Source organism: Cervus canadensis, chromosome 16 (assembly GCF_019320065.1).
Source record: "Cervus canadensis isolate Bull #8, Minnesota chromosome 16, ASM1932006v1, whole genome shotgun sequence".
Lineage (NCBI taxonomy): Eukaryota > Metazoa > Chordata > Mammalia > Artiodactyla > Cervidae > Cervus > Cervus canadensis.
In genome coordinates this window covers 36544228-36568449 of record NC_057401.1, presented here as the reverse complement: position 1 = coordinate 36568449, position 24222 = coordinate 36544228, and the positions used below count along the sequence as shown (strand labels likewise).

The window sequence follows — 24222 nt, the reverse complement described above, 5'->3', positions numbered from 1 at the left end:
AGTAAATCTCTCACTGTTTGCAGATGACATGATCCTCTATATAGAAAACCCTAAAGACTCCAACACAAAATTTCTAGAGCTCATCAATGAATATAGTAAAGTTGCAGGATATAAAGTTAACAAACAGAAATCCCTTGCATTCCTATATGCTAACAATGAGAAAACAGAAAGAAAAATTAAGGAAACAATCCCATTCACCATTGCAATGAAAAGAATAAAATACTTAGTAATAAATCTACCTAAAGAAACAAAAGACATATATATAGAAAACTATAAAACACTGATGAAAGAAATCAGATGATACAAATAGATGGAGAAATATACCATGTTCATGGATCGGAAGAATCAATATAGTGAAAATGAGTATACTACCCAAAGCAAGCTATAGATTCAATGCAATCCCTATTAAGCTACCAATGGTATTCTTCACAGAACTAGAGCAAATAATTTCACAATTTGTATGGAAATACAAAAAAAACTCGAATAGCCAAAGCAATCTTGAGAAAGAAGAATGGAACTGAAGGAATCAACCTGCCTGACTTCAGGCTATACTACAAAGCTACAGTCATCGAGACAGTATGGTACTGGCACAAAGACAGAAATATAGATCAATGAAACAAAATAGAAAGTGCAGAGATAAATCCACACACCTATGGACACCTTATCTTTGACAAAGGAGGCAAGGATATACAATGGAGAAAAGACAACCTCTTTAACAAGTGGTGCTGGGAAAACTGGTCAACCACTTGTAAAAGAATGAAGCTAGAACACTTTCTAACACCATACACAAAAATAAACTCAAAATGGATTAAAGATCTAAATGTAAAACCAGAAACTATAAAACTCCTAGAGGAGAACATAGGCAAAACACTCTCCGACATAAATCACAGCAGGATCCTCTATGACCCACCTACCACAGTAATAGAAGTAAAAGCAAAAATAAACAAATGGGACCTAGTTAAACTTAAAAGCTTTTGCACAACAAAGAAAACTATAAGAAAGGTGAAAAGACAGCCTTCAGAATGGGAGAAAATAATAACAAACTAAGCAACTGACAAAGAATTAATCTCAAAAATATACAAGCAGCTCCTGCAGTTCAATTCCAGAAAAATAAATGACCCAATCAAAAAATGGGCCAAAGAACTAAACAGACATTTCTCCAAAGACATACAGATAGCTAACAAACACATGAAAAGAGGCTCAACATCACTCATTATCAGAGAAATGCAAATCAAAACCACAATGAGGTACCATCTCACGCCAGTCAGAATGGCTGCTATCAAAAAGTCTACAAACAATAAATGCTGGAGAGTGTTCCCACTGTTGGTGGGAATGCAACCTAGTACACTCACTATGGAGAACAGTGTGGAGATTCCTTAAAAAACTGGAAATAGAACTGACATATGACCCAGCAATCCCACTGCTGGGCATACACATGGAGGAAACCGGAATTGAAAGAGACACGTGTACCCCAGTGTTCATCTCAGCACTGTTTACAATAGCTAGGACATGGAAGCAACCTAGATGTCCATCGGCAGATAATGGATAAGAAAGCCGTGGTACATATGCACATATTATTCAGCCATTAAAAAGAATGCATTTGTATCAGTTCTAATGAGGTGGATGATACTGGAGTCTACTATACAGAGTGAAGTAAGTCAGAAAGAAAAACACCAATACAGTATGCTAATGCATATATATGGAATTTAGAAAGATGGTAATGATGACCCTCTATGCGAGATAGCAAAAGAGACACAGATGTAAAGTACAGTCTTTTGGACTCTGTGGGAGACAGCAAGGGTGGGATGATTTGAGAGAATAGCACTGAAACATGTATATTATCATATGTGGAACAGATCACCAGTCCAGGTTTGATGCATGAGACAGGGTGCTCAGGGCTGGTGCACTGGGATGACCCTGAGGGATGGGATGGGGAGGGATGTGGGAGGGGGGGGTTCAGGATGGGGAACACATGTACACCCATGGCTTATTCATGTCATTGTATGGCAAAAAAACACTACAATATTGTAAAGTAATTAGCCTCCAGTTAAAATAAATAAATTAATTTTTAAAAAATGAAGTGAATTACAGATTGTTGACCATAGGTTACATTTCCACTGTATCTGCATGAGGCTGTTCTCTGGTCTTTCTTGATGAGGACCTGGGGAACACTGACCAGTGCAAATATCCTTTGAAGACTGTTGTTTCTCCAGGTGGCCAGCACAGTCTTGGAGTTTGCTAATTTCTGTCCCCAAACTCTAAATTGCACCCTCTTTGGAGTCTGTGACCTTGTCCACACTGGCCACATATCTCATTTTTCCATGATGCTACATGAATGGGGCATTTTTATATGTGTCCAGCCAGATACCACATGGAGAATTCTCAAGGAAGGATTATTAATGTTTCATCGCTCACACTGTCTGGCCCGGGGTCTCTCTTTCCCAAATCACTAGACATGTATAGCTCTACACACTCCACTTTGTGTGCATTTTGTCCAAGTCCCTGTGTGTGTACTTTCCCATTAGCAGATAACTCAGTGTGATTCATTACCCTTTCAGGTAAATCCCCACCTATGGCAGAAGCTGCTCCTGTAGTAGTGCCGGCAGAAGAGACTGAGGAAGTGGAAGTAAAAAATGAACTGAAGCTCAAAATAAAGGAAGAGCATCTTGCCGCCCTGCAATTTGAAGGTAGCAATTGGAAAGAACTAAGATGATATTTTGAGTAGAAGATAGACCAGCAGGCAAGCAGCCCTTGGCTGGCTTTGTGTCTGTGAGGCACAAGCAAACTGACTGAAAGGCATAACGTTCAGTTGGCTGTTTTCATGCGACCATATGAAGACTAGATCTGACTGTTGTATGATTGTCTGCTGGGATCTCAAAAAGGGAGTTTGGGAAGAGGTTAGAAGAGCATCAGCAGTAATTAAAATCTCAAAGTAAAAAAAAAAAAAAACAAACAGAAGCAATATTTTAGAGTTGGTGTGCTCTTATAGGCTGAAAGAAGGCTTAAGGCTATGCTTCTATAATATAATAAGAATAATTTAGGCATCTCATTAGGCAAGTAAACCCTGACTAAAGGTCAACCAGTCCTGAAAGGGAGCTCTTGGGAGCAGACCCCATGGAAGAGTTAGTGATGGATCAATAACATTCAAGGGCCTCGTTCTCAATGGAGAGCGACAACTTTGTATGACGTAATCTCCTCCTGGCTCTTCCAGGTGTCTTAAAATACAATTCAAAACAAAATGTGAAAAGATCAAGAAATTGAACCAAAGTATCCTCATTGGGAAGAAGCCATGGTCAATATACTAAATGTCAAATCTGTAAAAATGCAGCATTGGATATGCTGGGACCCATTAACTACTCAGTGATGATTAGCTACTAAAGATACTTTCCATCCCTTGATTCTCTCCTTTTCTCCCCTCTCTTCATCCTCCTACCACCTGGTTTCTTATTTCCAAGAGTAAAATCTGAAGGATGTTGAACACGGAAAGTCAAGATACATGCTTGTCCCATTGCCTGTTCCCACATCTGCTTTCAGTAGCTAAGTATTCCTTGAGTTCATTCCATACATGGTTCCTAGTGTGGCTGAATTCACACATTTACACAGTAAAGGTTTTCTGAGTTTCTACTATATGCCAGTCCTACAGTAGGTGAGAAAAAGATACACATATATACACAAACACAAAGCATCAAAAGAAAAAAAAATACAGAGGAACAGAACTGCAAATGATCACTTATAATATGTTGTGATATTGGAGCCCGGTGGACAGGACAAAGGGCACGAGCAGGACATCAAGAAAATCTTCTGAGCAATTGAATTCATGCTTGAGCTGAACGAGAAGAATGTTAGAAGTATATGCAGGGGACGATGGGGGCACAGACTGGGGAGGGGAGCTAGGTGACCCACCGATGGGGAGTAGCTGTGGAGTCTGAGGCACATTCTGGAAACGAGGGATCTGGGAGGTGGAGGGTCATGCAGGCCCTGCTCAGAAAGTTCCATTTCCTGTATGGCAACTGGGAGCTAGTAAAGAATTCTGGGCAGAAAGTGCCCGGAAGCACGTGTGCAGGTGAGACGGGTCACTCTGGGGTGGGTGGATTTGGGTTTGAGGTGAGGAAGGGAACTTGGAGAAAGCAGGATGGAGGTGGTTGCTGTAGTGGAGGCGAGACATAAATCAGTGTCACAACGTGGCAATGGAAAAAAGCAAAGAAGAAAGATTGGACAGATATTTTAGAGGGAAATCACAGACCTCACTGTGTGCCCAGAGTATCAACGGGCCCTGGGACCATGGGCTTCACCTTCCTCTCACCTGTGCTGAAGAACATGGTGTCATCTTCCCAAGGTTCTAAGAAGAGAGATCAAGAGACTTAGTTAGCCTCCCCTTTTTTGAAATTCAGAAATTATCTATTTCTGTTTTCCCATTCCAGTTTATCAAATGGTATATGACAAAGTGCAATTATATGTAAAATTGAATTATAATTTTGGTTTAAGTAAACTGTCAAACAACTCTACCACATGCTATTTTGTTTCCAAGGTGGATAGGTTATTGATTATCCATGTTGGTATATCAAAGATGTGCCAAACGTTCCACAAACTAAAGCATAATTGGTTCAAAATTGAATTTGGTTCATCAGAAGGTTCATGCCACATAATACATTAAAAACATCTTTATTTCTCTTTTTTAAATAGAGATAGCTACACAGTTCCGACTTGAACTGATAAAGGTAAAGGCATTGGCTTTCCTGGAAGAGTTAGTAATAAAGGCGGTCGATGTATATAGACTCATGGAAAAGTGGCTCGGTGAGAGGTACTTGAATGAAATGGCCAGGTAAAGAACTGCATGACATTTTAAGTATTTTGAATATTTACTTTGCTAATCCCTGAAGACCACAATTGACCAAAAAAATGTTAAATGTTTACAAATGTGAATTACATTTATAAATAGAATTTTGACCTTTTAGGAAATCACCTATACACTGGTGTTGCTTCTTTTTAACCACAGTTAAGTCATGTATCCAAGGGCACTACTGCACATTATTTATGATAGCTTGGTTTTCCCACTGCTCCATGAGGACCTCAGTGTACGAAGTAAGCATATAAGCAATTTAAAATTATTCTTTAGACATGATATAATGTTTCATATCTTTCTAATGTCAGGCTTCTTATTAGTCAGGGCCAGTGAGCAGGAGATGGAGAAGGCATTTACAGAAATGCTTTCCCCATTAGGCTGATTCTCTTGTGACAGCCAGTTTACTTTTCTGTTAGATTCTAAAAGCTTTCTAGATCCTCATTTCTAGTGAGGAACAGAACTGTAGTCTAGAGCAGAAACAGACCTGTGACCGATCATTGTTCTTTATGGGGAGGTATAGGTCCTTAGAGAACATCTCATCCTCTTAATTCTCCCCTGGAAGGTGTAAGAAAGCAGCTCAGCAGAGCAGAAATGCCCTCAACAGTCAGGAGACCAAGAGATGGGGACTCTGTCCTTGTCCACAAATTACAGCATGCCTAATCACTTCCGACCCCACAAGCCTCATCTTTAATAGAAAACACTCCAACCAGGTTCTTCTAGAGGTTTCTGCTAGATTCTGGGCCACACCACAGTTTGCAATAAACATTTACTGATAAGTTGGAAGTCACGACATACCTAAGAACAGCAAGTGTTCTTAGAAGCAACATGGGCCAGCTAGAAGATGGTTGTTATGGTTAGTTTTCTCCAGTTCTTGCCTCATTGTGAAAGTTCTGTTGTAAAATCCTCAGCTTCATTGTTTGTATCTAAGTTGTTGCTCTCTCTCTCTCACACACACACACACATGTACACACACGCACGCACACACATACCGCTCAGCCTGGTCACCTCATTGCCATAATGCTTAAAATAATTAGACAGTTACTCATAGAACAGTGATGTACAGTCCTGATCTCTGCCTGCCACTTACAAATGAAAGTGTACCTTCTTCATTCTTAGGGTTCACAGCGCCCATCCTTGTGGTCACTAAGTGTAAATGCTTATTTTTATCAGACGGATACATATTTCTCAGATGGATTGTGTGTGTATGTCTCTCTCTGAAACCTGAATATGGCCACAAGAAATGAAAACCTGGTACTCTTCAGCTATGCTCTTGGTTTTGGTTCTTGCAAAAATCCTCCAGTGACAAGAAAAAATGAATAGGTAGAACTTCTGGATCTCTTTCAACTTCGAATCCCACTTTTCATTCTGGCATTTCTCCTTACCCTACCCTCCTTTTGAGGTTACTCTTCATAACCTTCCACTAGATGGCACACTTATTTTGATATCCTGGTTCTGGCTGGGTCTCTGCATGCATTTGGTGTCCCTCCTCACCCAGTGCCCCTTCTCTGCCCCAACCTACAAACACCATCAAGCAGATGGTGAACTATATCAGTTCAGTTCAGTTCAGTCGTTCAGTCGTGTCCAACTCTTTGCAACCCCATGAATCGCAGCACGCCAGGCCTTCCTGTCCATCACCAACTCCTGGAGTTTACTCAAACTCATGTCCATCGAGTCGGTGATGTCATCCAGCCATCTCATCCTCTGTCATCTCCTTCTCCTCCTGCCCCCAATCCCTCCCAGCATCAGGGTCTTTTGCAATGAGTCAATTCTTCGCATGAGGTGACCAAAGTATTGGAGTTTCAGCTTCAACATCAGTCCTTCCAATGAACACCAGGACTGATCTCCTTTAGGATGGACTGGTTGGATCTCCTTGCAGTCCAAGGGACTCTCAAGAGTCTTCTCCAACACCACAGTTCAAAAGCATCAATTCTTCGGCACTCTGCTTTCTTTACAGTCCAACTCTCACATCCATACATGACTACTGGAAATACCATAGCCTTGACTAGACGGACCTTTGTTGGCAAAGTAATGTCTCTGTTTTTTAATATGCTATCTAGGTTGGTCATAACTTTCCTTCCAAGGAGTAAGTGTCTTTTAATTTCATGGCTGCAATCACCATCTGCAGTGATTTTGGAGCCCAAAAAAGTAAAGTCTGACGCTGCTTCCACTGTATGGGCACTCACAAATATAGGGTGCTGGAATTAAATTCAAGATTGTCTCTTGAAAGAAAATGACTAATATGATTTTTTTGTTTGTTTGCTTCTAATATACAAATATTTTGGTATTCCTGAGTTATATAAAAGCAGATTAAATATGCACTTTTCTGCCATGTTCAATCTTTATTGTAAGATATGATTCTTTCTGTATTACAGTGATATTTTAGTTATTGTATAAAACTTCTCTGGCCTTTAAAGTAGCCTTTAGTTAGACTTATAACTATAATCCCTAGGAAAGCCTAAATCCATGCTCTATGTGATTTCACATTAATAACCATAAGGTATGGAGTTATGTGTTTTGGGCTCCCTTGCAAAGATGAGGAAATTGGAGAGCTTAAGTCACTAACTCAAGGACCCAGGGCTGGAGACAGTGTACAATGAGAGCTCAGCTTCCAGGGCTCTTTCCAGCACACCACAGTCACTCCAGACCTGCTTATACCATGTGATTTAGCTGGGAACCACTATTCACCAGGCTTCCCAGGTGGCTCAGTGTTAAAGAATCTGCCTGCAATGCAGGAGATGTGGGTTCAATCCCTAGGTCAGAAAGATTCCCTGGAGAAGGTAATGGCAACCCATGTCAGTATTCTTGCCTGGAGAATCCCATGGACAGAGGAGCCTGGTGGGCTACAGTTCATGGTGTCACAAAAGAGTCAGACACAACTAAACAATACCAACAACATTATTCTCCATAAACATAGGAAAGCAATTTCAATGGGCTGTCTCATCAGAGTCCAATCGGTCAAATGGGTCTTAGATAATATCAAACTCCTTGATATAAAGTTGGAGAAAAGCCATTTTTCTTGAAATCCATTATCAACTTTAATTCATTTTACATATACAACTTGCCCTGATTCCAAATAAATGCGTTATACTAATAGTCATATTTTATAGGTTTTTCTGTCATATAACCTTATTCTGGCCCATATTTAGAATGAAATATATCTCTTGACATAATCTTACCTAATACCCATAAAATCATTTTAGTGGAGTCTCTTTTTGTTCAGTTTTTTATAAAATGTGAAACTATTAGCCCTGTAATGAGCATGTATTTTATTTCTAATCTATGTTTATTTATTTTTACTGCCTTTGTACAAATGGACTTGAGGATAAATTAGAATTTTTAAACATGCAGATTGAATTTTCTAACTTAGCTATATTTTCTAATGTGTTAACTCTGTGTATGTCTAAGAAGAAAACACTATTAATCTGATAGTATTTTCAATGGGGATAACCCTATTCACGTTTCCACTTTCAGTGTGGAAAAACTAACTGGGGTAGCTCGCTATCACATTGAAACATCAACCAAAATTCAGAATGAACTTTATTTAGACCAAGAAGACTTCTTCATTAATGGCGATATCAAAGTCTTTCCAGATCCACCTCCTCCGGTACGCCCTCCACCTGTGGAAAAGGAGGAAAACAGCACTCTGACCATCAAGCAGCTTGACAGCCTCCGGGATCAGTTCTTAGATATAGCACCCAAAGGTAAGAAAAGTGATTATTGTGAAAAGAGGACAAAAAAAAAAAAAAAAAAGATTGAGGTTAACCAGGAAGGCAATCACCTGTCCACAAGTAAAACAGCCTTCTGGGGTCGTGTGGTGCTGAAACGAGCCCTTGCTTCATTCTAGTTTATCTAGTATTTGCTTCATACAACATAGATCTGAATTAAACAGAGCAAAACAGTGTCTAACACTTTGGCAGTACGGTGACCCTCACCCCTGGTAATTCTCTCCTGCTCTCCCTGCCCCTGGCTAATTTGGCAAACTTGAGCATTACTCCATCTGGCAGTTGAGAGACAGGCTTTGTGCATCCTTCAAGTTTAAGTTTCATTGGGAATTTACTGGGATTATGAGCTATGTTTCTATCTCCCCAACTAGTCTAGGGAGGGAGACCAGGGAGTAGAGAATTTCCCATTTATGTATGCCTTTTCTTTCAATATTTTGTAGACCAAGAGCAGAACCTTTGTTAACACATACTCGCTTAATCAATTGATTAATTAATCTGTTCACATGTAAGTGTACACATTATTTTATGCACACAAATTCTTGACTTCCTTCACATTTTATTATTATGACTCTGTAGCACCTACACAGGCTTTTTAAAAAAAGTTTTGGGTGTTTCTACGTATAGATATTCAACAGTGAGTGCCATCAATTGACAGCACACATAATTCCGACAGAACATGGAGGGTCATCATCTGCATTTTACGGGTCAGGATACTGGGTGGTGGAGCAGTTGAGAACTTGCCTATGGTCACATATCCCTCAGGACACTTCAGGTTCAAAGGTCTTGTCCCTTCTCACTGAACTAAGTTGCATCACATAAAGAGGTTTATCTTCCAACATCTCCTACTTACTGGAAAATCATTTGCTTTTCCCTAGAGAATAGTCAGCTGACCTTTGTCCATTACTAACACAATGTCACTTTCATAATGGTTGTACTTCACTTATATTTTTTTTTAAGTTCAGTATTTCCAGAAAACCACATTAGATCTCATTAGTCAAGAGAGTATTGCTTTACTTTAAGCCTAAAGACTTCCTTGCTAAGCCCAGTGGGTGAAATAGGTGTAACCACTGTATCCCTGGGTAGTCCCCTACCCTGGGAAGTGTCACCTCAGATAATTAGCTTGAGTGGGTCTACACCTCCAGGATACAAGGGCATAGTAACTCAGGTTGGCAGCATTTGAGTAGGGGGCAGAAGGCCCAAAAATATGGCTATCAGCAGCTACAGGAAAAAAAAAATCTCAATTTTATACAGCCAGCACATGAAATTCCTTCAGTCCTTATCAAGCAGATTCTAGCCTCTTTGCCATTGTGTGGGCTTACGATGTCTTTTTATTGCATATTTCCTTCTTCAAAGTTGATTTTGCTTTTCATTTTATCCAGACTATTGTTTATATATAAAATAAGACAGAGCTATAAAAATTCAAATATGAAATATAATTTGCTTTAATCCTAAATGAGGGTGACTGGAAGCAGGTCAAAATTTAAAGCTTTGGGGGATATTTGAGTAGGTGGAAAATTATCAACCACTCATAGTCCCTTTCAGAAGAGACTTTATATTTATGATGATAGCCATAATACATTCTTGGATCCAAACTCAAAATCAAGAGTTTGCATTTCAACTAAAAGTTTAAAAATAAATTACAGGGACTTCTCCAGTGGCTAATACTCTGCACTTTCACCACAGGGGGCGCTGGTTCAAATCCCTGGTCCACTCCTGCTGCAAGGAGTGGCCAACATGTAAAAAAATAAATAAATTACAAATATCAGTTATAACTTGACATGTGTATGTCTTAGATTAACACTAGAAACTGGACTAAAAGATATCAACTGATTCACTATTTTCAGAGTATGGTAGGAAGAGGAAGGAAGGGAGAAGAAAGAAAGGGAGGTAGAGGAGGAAGGAGATAGTTATATATAATATATATATTTTTAAAGTAGATGTAAAAGGAAAACCACTTGCCCTAGGGACTTAGAGCATAATTTGAAAAGGCATCCAAAGAAGAAGAAAATATAAACTTCTGTTTAGGTTCTTTCCAAAACAAAATCTGAACTTGATAAACAAAGAAAGTGCTCAAGAATGTAAACAAGGGAGAATCAGTGTGCAAAGAGGTTGATCAGGAAAACTGCGCAGAAAGACAGCCTGGAGGGAGGAACTGAAAGAAGTAAAGAGTAACTAGATGGCAAGGATACAGAGGATATTTAAAGTTGGGGGAACAGTCACCAGAAAGCGTGGAGCTATGAGGCTTGAGTACAGATGCTCACGGAAAGGTCAGGGACGTCTCTGCTTCTCCTTCACCAGTTGTGTGAACTGCAGGAAAACAGATACAGAGATCAACTCTTTCTGTGGAACCACCTGCACCCACCTGTGCTGGAGAATTATCCAGATTTAAGAATAACAGTTGTAGTTGACACAGAATTGACAAAGCTATATAATACTGTGGGATTTGGAGATCTTGGTTCAAAATGAGTTACGGTCTATAAGCAAAAAGTTTAAACCCTTTCTTTGTTATTAGCTCAGTCATACTATTTGAAAAAATATATGTTACATATGGCACTTTTTAAGTTCATGTGAAATACTTAGCACAGAGTCGAGTGGTCTATCAACAGAAATAATTTTCATGGTTGTCATTTTGCTCATGTATAAAAGGTAATACAAAATAATAATCATTCTATTTCCTGCATCCCAGAGTCACAGAATTAGAGGTTCTCTGATGACATCTTAGAAGTTAATTACCACTCGCCCTTTCTCCTAGTTCCTTTGGCCCCCAAAACATCCACGGATTTAAGTCTTTCTTCTTCGATTCTTGTGATTATTAATGGATACACATCGATCTGTCTTTTACATGAAGTTTTTGTCATATTTTTTTCAAGAATTAGAAAATCTTTTAGAATACCTCTTATGGTACTTACCCTAAAAATCTACAGTTTAAAAAGACCATCTTAACTGAAGTGATAACCATTTTGAAAATATAGAGCAACTGGCTGAAAGTAGTACCTTTCTAAATGTGGACTCCCACAAAACTTCCTGCTTGAACTTGAAAATTGCTGTTATATCTAAGCCAAGAAATGTGAGCATTTTCTTATACTATTTCACATAGTCCAATGCAACCTATGATATCTAAGATGCAAGCATCAAGCTCACTAAAATTAATTAAAATATGATGAATTGATTCATCTTTTCTAGGAAAAAACATACATATTTGCATGTAACAATCATTATGTTACTAGGGCTGTAGTAAGAGTATTTTAGCAAATTTACAAGGGCTATCAATGTCATTAAGTTACACTTTGTTACTTTTAACTATGCTACAGAAATAAAATTATTGAGTGAAATGGATAATCTTTCATTAAAACAAATGACTGAATAAATACTTGTGAATAACTAGTATCAAAATATTAATAGAACTAAAGCTTAAAGAGTTTTTGCTGAGTACTGGTTATCCACATGAAAATTAAGTCATTAAGATAGTGCTTACTGAAGATAACAGAAAACTGAAAGTGTGTCGTATACTGTCATGCTGTTATTCAGCCCTTCTTTCCTCATCAAATTCTGCATGTGTCATATTTCTATATCTCCTTTGATAAAGGCAGTAATCAGACATAAAATACCATTTGTTGATTGTCACAAATATGCCAGGGAAAAAAGATCTTATATGTGATAATCATACAAAATTATGCAAAATGTAATTAAAGGACTTGTCATGCTAGCATTTTTATTGCCACCCAGCAAAGATCTATACTTAAAATTTTAGGAGCAGCTCAAGTCAGTAAGAGAGCCTGAATCATCAGGACCTTTCCACTGCCTGTCCCAGGAATCATTCCCATGAGCATACTCCCAGCACAGAATGAATTTTGTGCGTATTCTCTGAATTATGACAGTAGTCAATATTGGAATGGTGTCAAGCCCTATGTGTCAGCCCCTACTCAAGCATCTCCACGTTAATTCACTTCTTACCCATGGCTGGATGAGGAAGAAGACCCATCCGTGGGTAAGAAGGGTCAGACAGCTCTTTCCAACTCCCCCTCTTGTCAAATGACTGTAATATGATCTTGAGCAAATTATTTAACCTCTTTTAGTCACAGTTTCCTCATCTGAAAAATGGGGTATTTCACTGTTATAAGCATTAAAGTAATTAATGTTTGTAAAGTGCTTTAAAGTGTCTGGCACACTGAATGTGCAATTCAGATGATAAGCCATTATCACTTAATTATATAATTACAGTAATGTTATATTCTTATGTAATATATAACATGATGCAATATGGATACAAACTCTGCTTATTATCCAGAATGTGAGCTCGGTATCCTGAAGGTGCACATGCCCTAAGAGGTCCCTGCAGAGCTTTCCCAGTGGTTCACCGGTAAAGAATACATATTCAATGCAAGAGACACAGGAGACGCAGGTTCGATTCCCCGATCCCCTGGAGAAGGGTATGGCGATCCACTCCAGATTTCTTGCCTGGAGAATCTCATGGACAGAGGAGCCTGGCAGGCTACAGTCCATTGGGTCACAGAATCAGACACGACTAAGTGACTGAACACATAGGAACACAGTGTTATCTTAGAACGATTCCAGAAAGAAAAAAGAAAAGAAAAGAAAATTCACAACACCGGGTGGAACTGAACCATGAGGTATGCAGCTCCCTGGGGACTGTAAGCCTCCAAACCAAAAACACTCAGCTCTGTACGGAGTGAGCTCTGAGTAGGTACATATTGTCCAAACATCAAGTGCCAAGCACATCAGGAAGAGTCTTTCTCCAGTGCAAGCAATTTGGAGTCTGTTGAAGCTGGAACACTTTAACAGTGTTCCAATGTCCCCACTTAAGCCATAAGGACTCCTTTTCTTTGTAAGCTCATCAGTACTCGATGTAATATCTTACAGAGATTTGGTTCATAGTTATTTTGATTTCTGCTCAGAGGCTATCCAGAGAAAACACAATTCAGCAAATTCTGTACCCTCAACTTCTTCAAGAGAGGCAGTGCTTAGTTTTTCAAGACCTGCAACTTTGTTCTAAAAAATGACAAGTGTTCCTCTCAACCCCCTCTTGGAGACCCTTGGATTCAGTGACTGATCTCAGAGACAGGGCACAAATTCAGGAAGTCTAGGCTGTAGTGGCCGAGCTATATCACCCAGCTCTGTGGTTTTTACAAGAATCCAAGGAGGAAGTAGTTGTTGCTCCTGTGTGGGTCAGCAAAGAGTGTAATCCACGGGAAACTTCTGAACAGAAGCTTACAGGAAGAGAAGCAGGGGCAGAGTCTTCTAGGCACAGAAGAAAATGGAATCAACACTGAGATTTTGAAGTTGCATGACCTATTTAGGGAATGGGCAATAGACCAGCCAGGAAATAAGGGCCACAAAGAGCTTGTGGTCAAGCTGTGAAATCTTAAGATTGTGTGATCAGTCACTCAGTCATGTCCGGCTCTTTACAACCACATGGGCTATAGCCCGTCAGGGATTTCCTAGGCAAGAATACTGGAGTGGGTTGCCAGTTTATCCTCCAGGGGATCTTCCCAACCCAGGGATTGAACCCTCATTTCCTGCATTGGCAGGCGGATTCTTTCCAACTGCGCCACCTGGGAAGCCCACGTGAAGCCTCAGGCTCCCCCAAAGGCCACACTGGAGAGAATTATCGAAGACATTTAGAGCCAAAGGATGTGGAGATTGGATTGGAGGGAGCATAAGACTGTGTCTGAGAGCAGCAGACACTACTGTCTCCCTAGAAAGCCTCAGCTACCCTAGAGGCACAGTAAGGGCACCTGGTGATTCCCTGAAAGGAGTAACTAGACAGTTGTTTGGGTTTTCCCAGGCTCAGGTCTTTGAGAAAATTCTAGAACTATGACACCCTACTTTGCAGGTAAGTAAGCTCCCTATTTTGATCTGAAAAGTAAATTAGTCTGACATTTACTCAAATCAAGAAATACAAAAAAATTTCTTAGAAAAGTGGAGAAGGAAATGGCTACCCACTCCAGTATTCTTGCCTGAAAAAATCCATGGACAGATGAGCCCAGTGGGCTACAGTCCATGGGGTCGCAAAGAATCAGAGACAACTGAGTGACTAACACTTTCACGCTTCTTAGAAAAGGTAAAAGAAAGGATTGATGTTATTAATAGGAATATCTAAGCAGGTGGCAAGTCCTAGGGATTAAGGCAGAAAGGAGTGTGGCACTCAGGAGCCCTATGTTTCTCTCAGCCTGGAAACTCCTTCTACTCGCTCAGAGTCACATTATAGAAATGCAGTAGTAAATCTAGAAGACTTTGGACCTGGTAGAATAGTCTGTGGGCACAGTTCCCGGTATCTCTTCAAGGGGAATGTAGTCTCATGAAACCAGAGAATTTACATGAGGCCAGTGAAAAAGTGTGTGCTCAGAATTCAAGATAGCATTTCTGTAAAATCTGGCCAGAAAGCTAAAGATGCAAAAACTAGCTAAATTAGTAGAGAAAGTTAAAAGTCTTTTCATTCAACAACCAGAGTCTGCTTTTTTCATGCAGCTGTTCATGTATTCACCAACTCTCACGTGTGTAGAGCAGGCACCCAGCATGGTGCTGAGGGTCTAGTGTGGGAAGCTTAAAAGTTACCCAACTTGCGGGTAAGATAGTGGAGGCAGTGGGTCCCAGCTATAAGGAGACTAGGTTTAAATGAAAAATGGAAAATTTAGGATCTAAAAATAAATAAATAAGGATTTGTTTTAACAACAACAATTGCAAAAGGATTGGTTAAAAGGCAAAATATAAATTAGAAGCCAATAAAGAGGCAGAAGCAGATTGACATGAGTGCAAAGGTTTTCAATTTAAAGATGTTAAGAGACATGAGCTCCAAAATATCAATTAGGAAAGGAGATTTATTTTCTTGAACATCTCCCTAGTGCTCAGCAGTCATCTGGCATGTGACAAAGCACAGAAGAAGGGTGGTTCTGTCTGTTGAAGAGGGAAAGCCTGGGACCCTAAAGCCTTAAATTGAAGCAAACACCAAGTGTGTGTGTCAACATGAGTTGTTTTAATATCAAGTCACACAAGCACATGTTCCAGATTTCATTGTGCTGTGAAGTAGGACAATGTCATCTCATGACCAGGAGTTTCACAGAAGTTGTAGGAGAAGAGAGAGATGTTGATCTAGGCTCTCTGCCTTTAGGAAGAAACATATTTTAGGAATTTTGTGTGATTTTAATTATTTTTTCCTTCTGTCCAGATAAATACATATTCCTCTGTCTGGCAGATAAATGAGTGTCAGAAATTAGACCTTAAGGGAAAGGAAAAAGATGAGGCACAGCTCCTTTGCAAAATAATCTAGGAAGGATGCCCTCCCCCTTTTTCTTATAGATCTAAATGTAAAATCTAAACTGTATAACTTCTTTTAGTATCAGTAAATTTTTTAAATTTATTTTTGATTGGAGGATAATAGCTCTACAGTGTTGTGTTGGTTTTTGCTGGACAACAAGGTGATAAGTATACACATATCCCCTCCCTCTTGAGCCTCCCTTCCACACCCACCTCCCCTCCACTCAACCCACTGCCTGTGCTATACAACAGCTTCCCACTAGGACACCCCATTTGTAGCAGCCAACCAATGGCGGGAGGGGAGAGGTGTCCAAAGCAAACCCTGCCGAGGCAAGGCCCTCCGTGTCCTGTAATTCTCGTGTTTTCACCCAGAGAAGGCAATGACAGCAAAAGACCCTGCCCCTCTCCTGCCTGGAGAAACAGATTCTGGGGAGAAGGAGACCATAGCACCCTCTGCCCACAGGAGAAACCTGTAATATGAAGTGTATAACAGAGGGGGCTAAGTAAGACCACCTGCTAGCGAACCCCAACTCCACCGTGGATGGCCACTGTGACACCTGACACATTAATTACCCTCTCTGTGTCTTAGGTTTTTTAATCCACAAATGCTATCAGTACTAGTAACTGACCCACTTTCTTAACCATGTAAAATAGGGATACTGGGTGATGACAAGTAAATGATACAAAGCACTTGGAGCACTACTCAAAATGCCTGGTAAGTGGTAAGCCCTCCCTAGGATTGTTCTAGAAATAATAAGTTCGGAGTGGGGGACAGGAATTAAAATTGCCAGTAGGCATCGGAAATCGCTTAAAATAACAACATGGAGTTATTTTAAAGGCAGGGATCCTCCAGACGATGTGAGTGGATTCACCAAGAAGCAGAAAAGGCCTCGGAAGCTTGACCATTACTTCCCAAAGAGGAACAATCAATTTTTGAAAATTTGGCTTAAAAAATACCCTTGGCTTGTATACGATGAGATACTAAATCTTATGTTCTGCGGCCTGTGTCGTAAACATGGAGTGACATCAAAGGGAAATCAGGTGAGTTTTTTTTACGGCACGGATAACTTCAGGACTGAATTTCTCAACGCGCATCATCTGAGCGAGGCTCACGCCAAGGCGTCCCTCATGGAAGCCACGAGTGGTTCTCCAGGGAGCAGAGCGACCACGGAGCTGATGATGAGGACCATGAGCAAGGTGACCCTCGGCCGGGTGGAGAACCTCTTCCGGTCCTGCCACGCCATCGCCAAGACCGGACGTCCCCTCAAAGACTTCCTCTGGATGTGTTCGCTGGACGATATGAAGGGCGTTGATATCGGCCCCGTGTTCAGAACCAGTAAATCTGCCAGAACTTTTACCTACTTTATTGCTGAAGTGGAACGGAGAACTCTAAGAGAGAAGTTAGAAAAAAGTCAGTTCTTCTCCGTCCTCAGTGATGGGATCGCAGACAGTTCCGTTGAGGAAGCTGAACTGGTATATGTGCAGTTTGCACGCGCAGGGAGAGTGCACTGCCAAATCGTCGGGGTACAGACAGTGGAAAAGAAGGAGCCCTGGGCGATAAAACGCGCCATCGAGAAAACTCTAGAGAGAAATCTTCAACTTCGACTGTCGAACCAAGAGTGGGCAAAGAAACTGGTGGGTTTCGGAAGTGATGGAGCTCCGGGTTCGGAGGGAGAAGACGGCGGTGAGGTGGCCCTGCTCTTAAGGGAAATCCAGCCAGGTGTGCTGTCTGTATACTGCTTTGCCCATCACCTCGAACTGTCTTACCAGGCGGTGTTCCGGAGCGTTCCCCTCTACAACCACGTGAAAGACCTTCTTCATAGCATGTACCGCTTCTATCACGATTCTCCTGCTCACAGGAGTGCTCTGGTCACTGCTTTCAAGGGCCTCCACCTTCGACCTGTGATGCCCTCTCAAGTCAGAGGCCGGAGGTGGCTTCAGGGATTGCAGGCTGCCCTCCAGAACTTTCTCAAGGGATATCCAGCAATTGTCCAGCAGCTGCATTCAGTAAGTAATTTTGAAATATGGTACTATTTCAGATTTTCAGAATTTAAAAAAAAATACTTTTATTGAGCAATTTGAGATAATTTTGAGAAAGATAAACCACTGTTTTATTCCCAACCTGTGTCGCAGGCAGAAGAAAGCAGAAGTGACAGCAGTCATCAGAAAGCCAAAGAACTCCTGGAGTCTCTCCTCCAGGCAGATGTTGTCAAATTTGTCCACTTCTTGGTGGATGTTGTCAATGTCCTTAGCATACTGTCCCATGTCAATCAGAACAGAAATTCTTCAATTGCTGATATATTTGCCACCTTAGAGTCAACACTGGAAATGCTCCGAATTTATCAGGCAAGGTGAGGAGTCTGGGATGATCTGAGAGTCTATCAAAACCAGACAGCTGGACTTGGGAAGCCATTCGCCAGAGGCTTTTGCATGTAATCATCTCTTGGGGCATTTTTTCCCCCCTCCCAGACCAGGGCCGAAAGAACGTGGGGTGGATTCAGTCACACGCTTTTATGGTAACTGCCTGGAAGGAAAGGGAAACATTTCTGACGTGAGAAACACGGTTTTAACACATCTTATCAAGAGGCTGCGAAGCTGTTTCAGAGATGCCAACCAAGATGTGGTGAAGGCAACCACGATTGGAAGCTTTAAACTGTGGCCAGCAAAAATAAATCAAGGTAATCCATGAGCACTGGCTCTGATTCTGTTGTTCTTTAAGTCTGTACACGTGTCTGTCAGATATGTGACTTTTTCTTTGGCATATCGATTGCAGAATTTGGAGAAAAAGAGGTGGCCATCCTGATTGCACATTATGAACCAGTATTAGAGGCAGCCAAGGTGAAAATTGACCAAGTAGACACAGAATGGAGCATGATGAAATTGGAGATCTACTCTAGGTAAGCATAAGTAACCTAGTTGATTTATAAATATTGGGGTAAAACTTAGGAGTCTCCATCCTTCACATTTTTTCATTTTTTTCTCCTAGATTTCAGAACATTCGCAAACTGACCTGGGATTTTGTGAATTCTGTTTATTCACACAAGTATCCAAACATCCTGACGCTCATTGACCTCGTGCTGAGCCTGCCTGCCAGTTCAGCTGAGGCAGGACGCGGCTTTGGTCAGATGAAGCGCACCAGGTCCCAAATGCGTGCCAAGGTCGAGGCTGACAGCATGACGGATCTCCTGATAATCCAGTTGAATTCTCCGGACATTAACAACTTTGACCCTAGGAAAGCCATTCATTTATGGAATACAAGAACACCATCCTCAACTGATGACACAAGACCTAACTCAGATTGCTCATCAAACTCAGAAAGCCTTGGTGAAAGCGACTAGTAATGTGATAAATATCGACCTCATCATTGATCCTAGCAAAAAGAACTGTTTTCAAAAACCTGAAATTTAAAAGTCACCAGTCCTCACATCAAACACAAAAGGCATTTGGCATCATCCAGACATACAAAGCAAAAATCCAAAGATTGGTTTTCCTAATTCTAGTTCTATATTCACACATTCTTTCACACTCTTTGGGTGAAGTGTATACCTAAGCAATGGTACTATCTTGACATCATCTTTCTGAGAGTTATTGCTAAGGGTAACCAGACTATAATTATGATCAAGAGTGCCTTTAGGCCTGGCTTACAATTAACTGTTTTTCCTGGATAATTCTAATGGATGGCTGCATTAGATAAGTAACTTAGGGCCAAATGGAAATAACTTTTTTTTAATCTGTAAATAAAATGTGTAAGCTTATCTATTTCCATTACTGCATTATTTGTGAAGGTCATATTATTATATGCCTTGATCATTTAAGAAACAAGGCCAAAGATCAAAATAGTTTTTGCATTTCACACTAAATTCCGCAGATAAATAAACCCTATGTGAACTGAAAGTATTTTCTTAGAACACTTTGCTTGTGCCATAGGTATTAGAGACAGTGGAACTATTTTACAAATCTACCAGAAATTTTAAATACTTTGAGCCTCTTCATGGTTTCGATTGAGTTTATTTCTGGTTTCATTTTAAGGAACATGAATGATTTATTTCTAACTTATCTGAAAACCAATGTAGTATCACATACAAAGCTCATTTTACCAAAAATTCCACTACCTGGGAAAGTTATTCTCATTTCTATAAAGTTGGCTATTCAGGTTTGGTCAAAAAGGATAGAGAATTTGTTTCTGAACAACTTGCTGAATGGCCAGTCACATCAAAGAAAGACATATTCTACTCTTGCTACACAGGAAATTACCTTCCAGATCTGAAACTTGTGTATTTTATTTGAACCACTGAAATTTTAAAATGATTACTACATTTCCCCAAAGGTTAGAGGAAATAATAAAGTTCATGTTGGACTTGAGAAATGCTAAAAACTTAGATATAGTAAGAAAAATGTGAGACTCTACACTTGTTTCGCTCTTTTTATTCCTAAACAAAGAAGAATAGCTGTATACTCTGGACCTGACAGTTACCCGAATACATGTAGGAGTGTCTCCTGGCTCTAGAAGGTACCTCTGCAATGGGATTTAGACATATTTTAAGCAGATACACTTATTTTTGCTTTCCTACTTCTTTTTTAATGCATGTGCATGCAATTTGAAATGAGCAACAGACTAAGCAAACATCTCATAGTAAAGTAGATTCATGTGTAAGAGCAAAAGCCTTTGACATATTAGTGACCTTTTATAAAATAGAATGTTTGAGCCAATTAGATAACTAAATTAGCACTTCCAACCCAGTAATTTAGTAATTCAAATATCCCTAAATTTAACCCAAACAAATATATTCTGATCTAAAAAAAGCAAAATGAGGATAAATGTGTTATTTTGATCACAGTGGTGATATGCATGCATTTGAAACACCTTTATCCCATATTTGCCAAAATGTTGTATTCTAGTGCCCTACTGCATAACAGGGATATTACTGTAAATAATAATAGTATTCATTTTAATAATATAAATAATAATAGGAATAATGGACTATTTTTTAATTCAACCTATTCTGAATAAAAGGTCAAAGAAGACTCCAAACCAAAATACAAAGTCCCAGTATTTTACCCAGTCTGGAATGAGTTATTACTAAGCCAAAAAAGACATGTTGACTTAGACAAGAAACAACCATGAAAAAGAATCAGGAAATTGATTAATATTTTTGTATTTTCAGAATGTTTAATGTTTCTCTAAAGGTTGCAGTTTTAAATAAAATGAATAAAATGATTATACAAATATCCATTATTTATTCCATTTTTAGCAAAAGAAACAGTTCATATAATAACACCAAAAAATATTTCTCCTTGTATTGTAGGTATAATAGGTAATAAAGCATTTGCTGACATTCTGCTGGATTTGGTAACCCTGAACCTTGGGACAAACAGCTTTCCTAGTAGTTGGATGCACCTCACTCAACCTGAAGTAAGCTTCAATTTTGTTTGGGTTTCAAGCCTTGAGAATTCTCTTCTTTGATCGATAAGTCAATAGTTTTAAAATAACCAATCCATGTGTGGTATCTGACATTTAGCCGAAAGTGAAGTCACTCAGTCGTGTCCGACTCTTTGTGACCCGATGGATTGTAACCTACCAGGCTTCTCTGTCCATGGGATTTTCCAGGCAAGAATACTGGAGTGGGTTGCCATTTCCTTCTCCAGGGGATCTTCCCGACCCAGGGATCGAACCTGGGTCTCCCGCCTTGTAGGCAGCCAATAAACTTGAATGAACAAATGAAAGAACTTCAAGTTAAGACATATAGTATGTTCATACACAGTATTCGAAAATGAGTGATGATGCTGACAGTCGGTGAAACCTTACAGAGACTGTGAGGGTCAGCCAATGAGTTTGTTTCTATTACTACCAGATGGAGTGATGCTAACGAGTAACAGTAGATGATTCAGGCTTGCTTTCATCATATTCTGCTCCTTAAGAAAACAAGATGGTTAAAGAATATTTCCATACAAGCTGTCGAGCCCTCCCACATTCACATCATCTTTATTCCTCCTCTGTTGGAAAGGTACAAAGTGTACTGTGGTCACAAGCGTTAGTTCCTTGTGTGCATGCGTGTGTGCTAAGTCACTTCAATCATGTCCGACTCTTTGTGACCCCGTGGACTGCAGCCTGTGAGGCTCCTCTGTTCATGGGATTCTCCAGGCAAGAATGCTGGAGTGGGGTGCTATGCCCTCCTCCAGGGGATCTTCCCAACCCAGGGATCAGACCCGCATTTCTTGCGTCTCCTGCATTGGCAGGTGGTTTCTTTACCACTAATGCCACCTGGGAAATCCAATTCCTTGTGTAACAGTAAGCAAAACCTACAAATGTCAAGGAAGCAAAAATGGAAACACTCTCTAGGTTCTGTCTGGCATGGATTGCTTGGTAGAATCTGAGGGAGCAAATCAGCTCTGACTGTATTAACCAAGCTGAAAATCTTACTTCCTTCACCAGAACCTCTCACTATGAAATGCACACAGGTGGAATGTCACAAGAGAATCATGCAAATATCCCAGTGGCATTTCCTGTTTTCTTCTAGTTGCAGGAGTTGGCATCTTTGTTGGTAACAAACTCGGAGTCCGTGGACTGGCGGAAATTCTTGTTAGTAGCCGCGCTGCCTTGGCCCATCCCCCTGGAGGAGGAGCTCCTGGAGACCCTGCAGAGGTTCAAGGCCCTGGATGTGGAGCAGCTGGGCACCATCACTTACGAACAGTATAAGCAGGTCACTCCTGGCCCCTGGCGGCACTAATCCTATCAGAGTACTTTTGACCTAAGAAGTGTATTACTTCCTGATCTCACCATGCCAGATCTCATGGCCCATGTTTAGGCTCCCAAAGGCAGCACAGGTACTGCCCAGGTCCTAGGCAGAAGTCTGCTCCTACCTACCCCCACCTCACCCCCTGGGAAAGGGAGGGTCTGAAAAAGTCCAAACTGCTTGCAGAGCTAAGGGCTCTTAAGGAAATCACAGGAAACATCATTGTCCTCCTCCCGACTTCTTAACCTTGACTTTTCATTAGACTCGCCCGCAGAGATTTTAATCAGCCCAATGCCCAATACCCAATACTCTGCGAGTAGCAACAACAGTTACAGTGAACACAGACAGGGAAAGGGTAGGTTTTTGTTTTGTTTTTTTCCTTTGGTCTTGAGCATGCTGAATGATGAGATGGTTTTTGACAAGTTGACTTTGAAATGTCTGTGGGAAATGCAGGCAGAAATGTCCCATCTGACATGGCAGATGCAGAAGTCAGTCACTATCATCTAGGCAAATGTTGAAGTTATGAATGGATGAGATCACCCAAGGGAAGTGTGTAAAGTGATGGGTAACCCAGTAACATGGTACCTGGCCAATGGATTTGCAGATAGGATGTAACTGTAACCCTCACCAGAACAATTTGGAGAGAGTACAGAATCTAGATTGCAGAGGATTGATGGAATAAATGGTTCTTTAGGAAGTGAAGATAAGACAGTCGATTCATCTTTTGAGAAGTTTGAGTAAGAAGAGAGTGAGTTAGAATGAAATACCGTAACTAAGAAGGGTGTAAATGACTTATTTTGTGTCTGCTAATGGAATTTAAGGTTTCCCTAAAGTGGCGAAGAATCCGCCTACCAATGTAAGAGACACAGGGTTCAATCCCTGAATCAGGAAGAGCCCCTGGGGAAAGAAATGGCAACCCACTCCAGTATTCTTGCCTGGAAATCCCATGGACAGAGGAGCCTAGCGGGTTACAGTTCATGGGATTTCAAAAGAGTCAGACACGGCTGAGCAACTGAAAAACAAAGAAATTTATCTTAGTGCCCACCACTTCACATAGCTGGTAGACATGAAAGGTTCATAAGGTTCTGATTTTGAATCAGGGTGATAATCTCTCAGTGCCTGTATCTCCTGTGTATTTCACCACTGAAAGATCACATCTCTTCCTGCTTCTTTTCTTCCTCAATTAATGGATGATGTGCTCATAGACAACCCTGACATTCCCACACTCAGACAGCTGAGCCAGAGGAAACAGCACTGACACATTGAAGAAGTTCTTCAAGGCTGATGAAGAAAGACATATAACTGACTGGGCTGACTCACTTCCCAAGTAGAGCAATTTGTGAATTCTTTCACTGTTCTGGACCTGGACTTACAACTTCTAAAGATGGTTTTGTGTAAAAACACAAACAGCAGAGCAAAACTTGTTGGCTTAAGATTTTAGCAAGCGTGCAGTCACAAAAGTACCAACCTTCACTCTTTGCAGTATGTGCCAATGAACACAGGATATCAATTTAAACATCTTTTGCACAAACATGAGATGAACATAGGTGTTGGTAAATTGTACCAACAAGTGCTGAGCAAAACCAGAAAGCTCCTTCACCAAAGGTGTGAATTTCTTAGAGAAAGTTGATTGCTGCATGAAACAGAA

At 40.4% G+C, this 24222-nt stretch overlaps 1 protein-coding gene across 6 annotated transcripts in view; it reads left to right on the top strand.

Moving 5' to 3' along the window:
* The window catches only part of SPEF2 (sperm flagellar 2), a 187896-nt gene that overhangs the window by 137299 nt on the left and 26375 nt on the right, over positions 1 to 24222 (top strand). For 3 of the 6 annotated variants that reach the window (XM_043488873.1, XM_043488875.1, XM_043488876.1), the window contains 8 exons: positions 2559 to 2687; positions 4684 to 4822; positions 8315 to 8544; positions 16679 to 17847; positions 17974 to 18191; positions 18310 to 18518; positions 18614 to 18737; positions 18827 to 21204. In XM_043488873.1, the coding sequence (XP_043344808.1) occupies positions 2559 to 2687; positions 4684 to 4822; positions 8315 to 8544; positions 16679 to 17847; positions 17974 to 18191; positions 18310 to 18518; positions 18614 to 18737; positions 18827 to 19178 (2570 nt within the window). In that variant the 3' untranslated portion in view covers positions 19179 to 21204. Of the gene's footprint in view, positions 1 to 2558; positions 2688 to 4683; positions 4823 to 8314; positions 8545 to 16678; positions 17848 to 17973; positions 18192 to 18309; positions 18519 to 18613; positions 18738 to 18826; positions 21254 to 22358; positions 22542 to 24222 lie in introns of those variants that run through there. The other 3 variants (XR_006273380.1, XM_043488877.1, XM_043488878.1) reach the window with 1 other exon arrangement.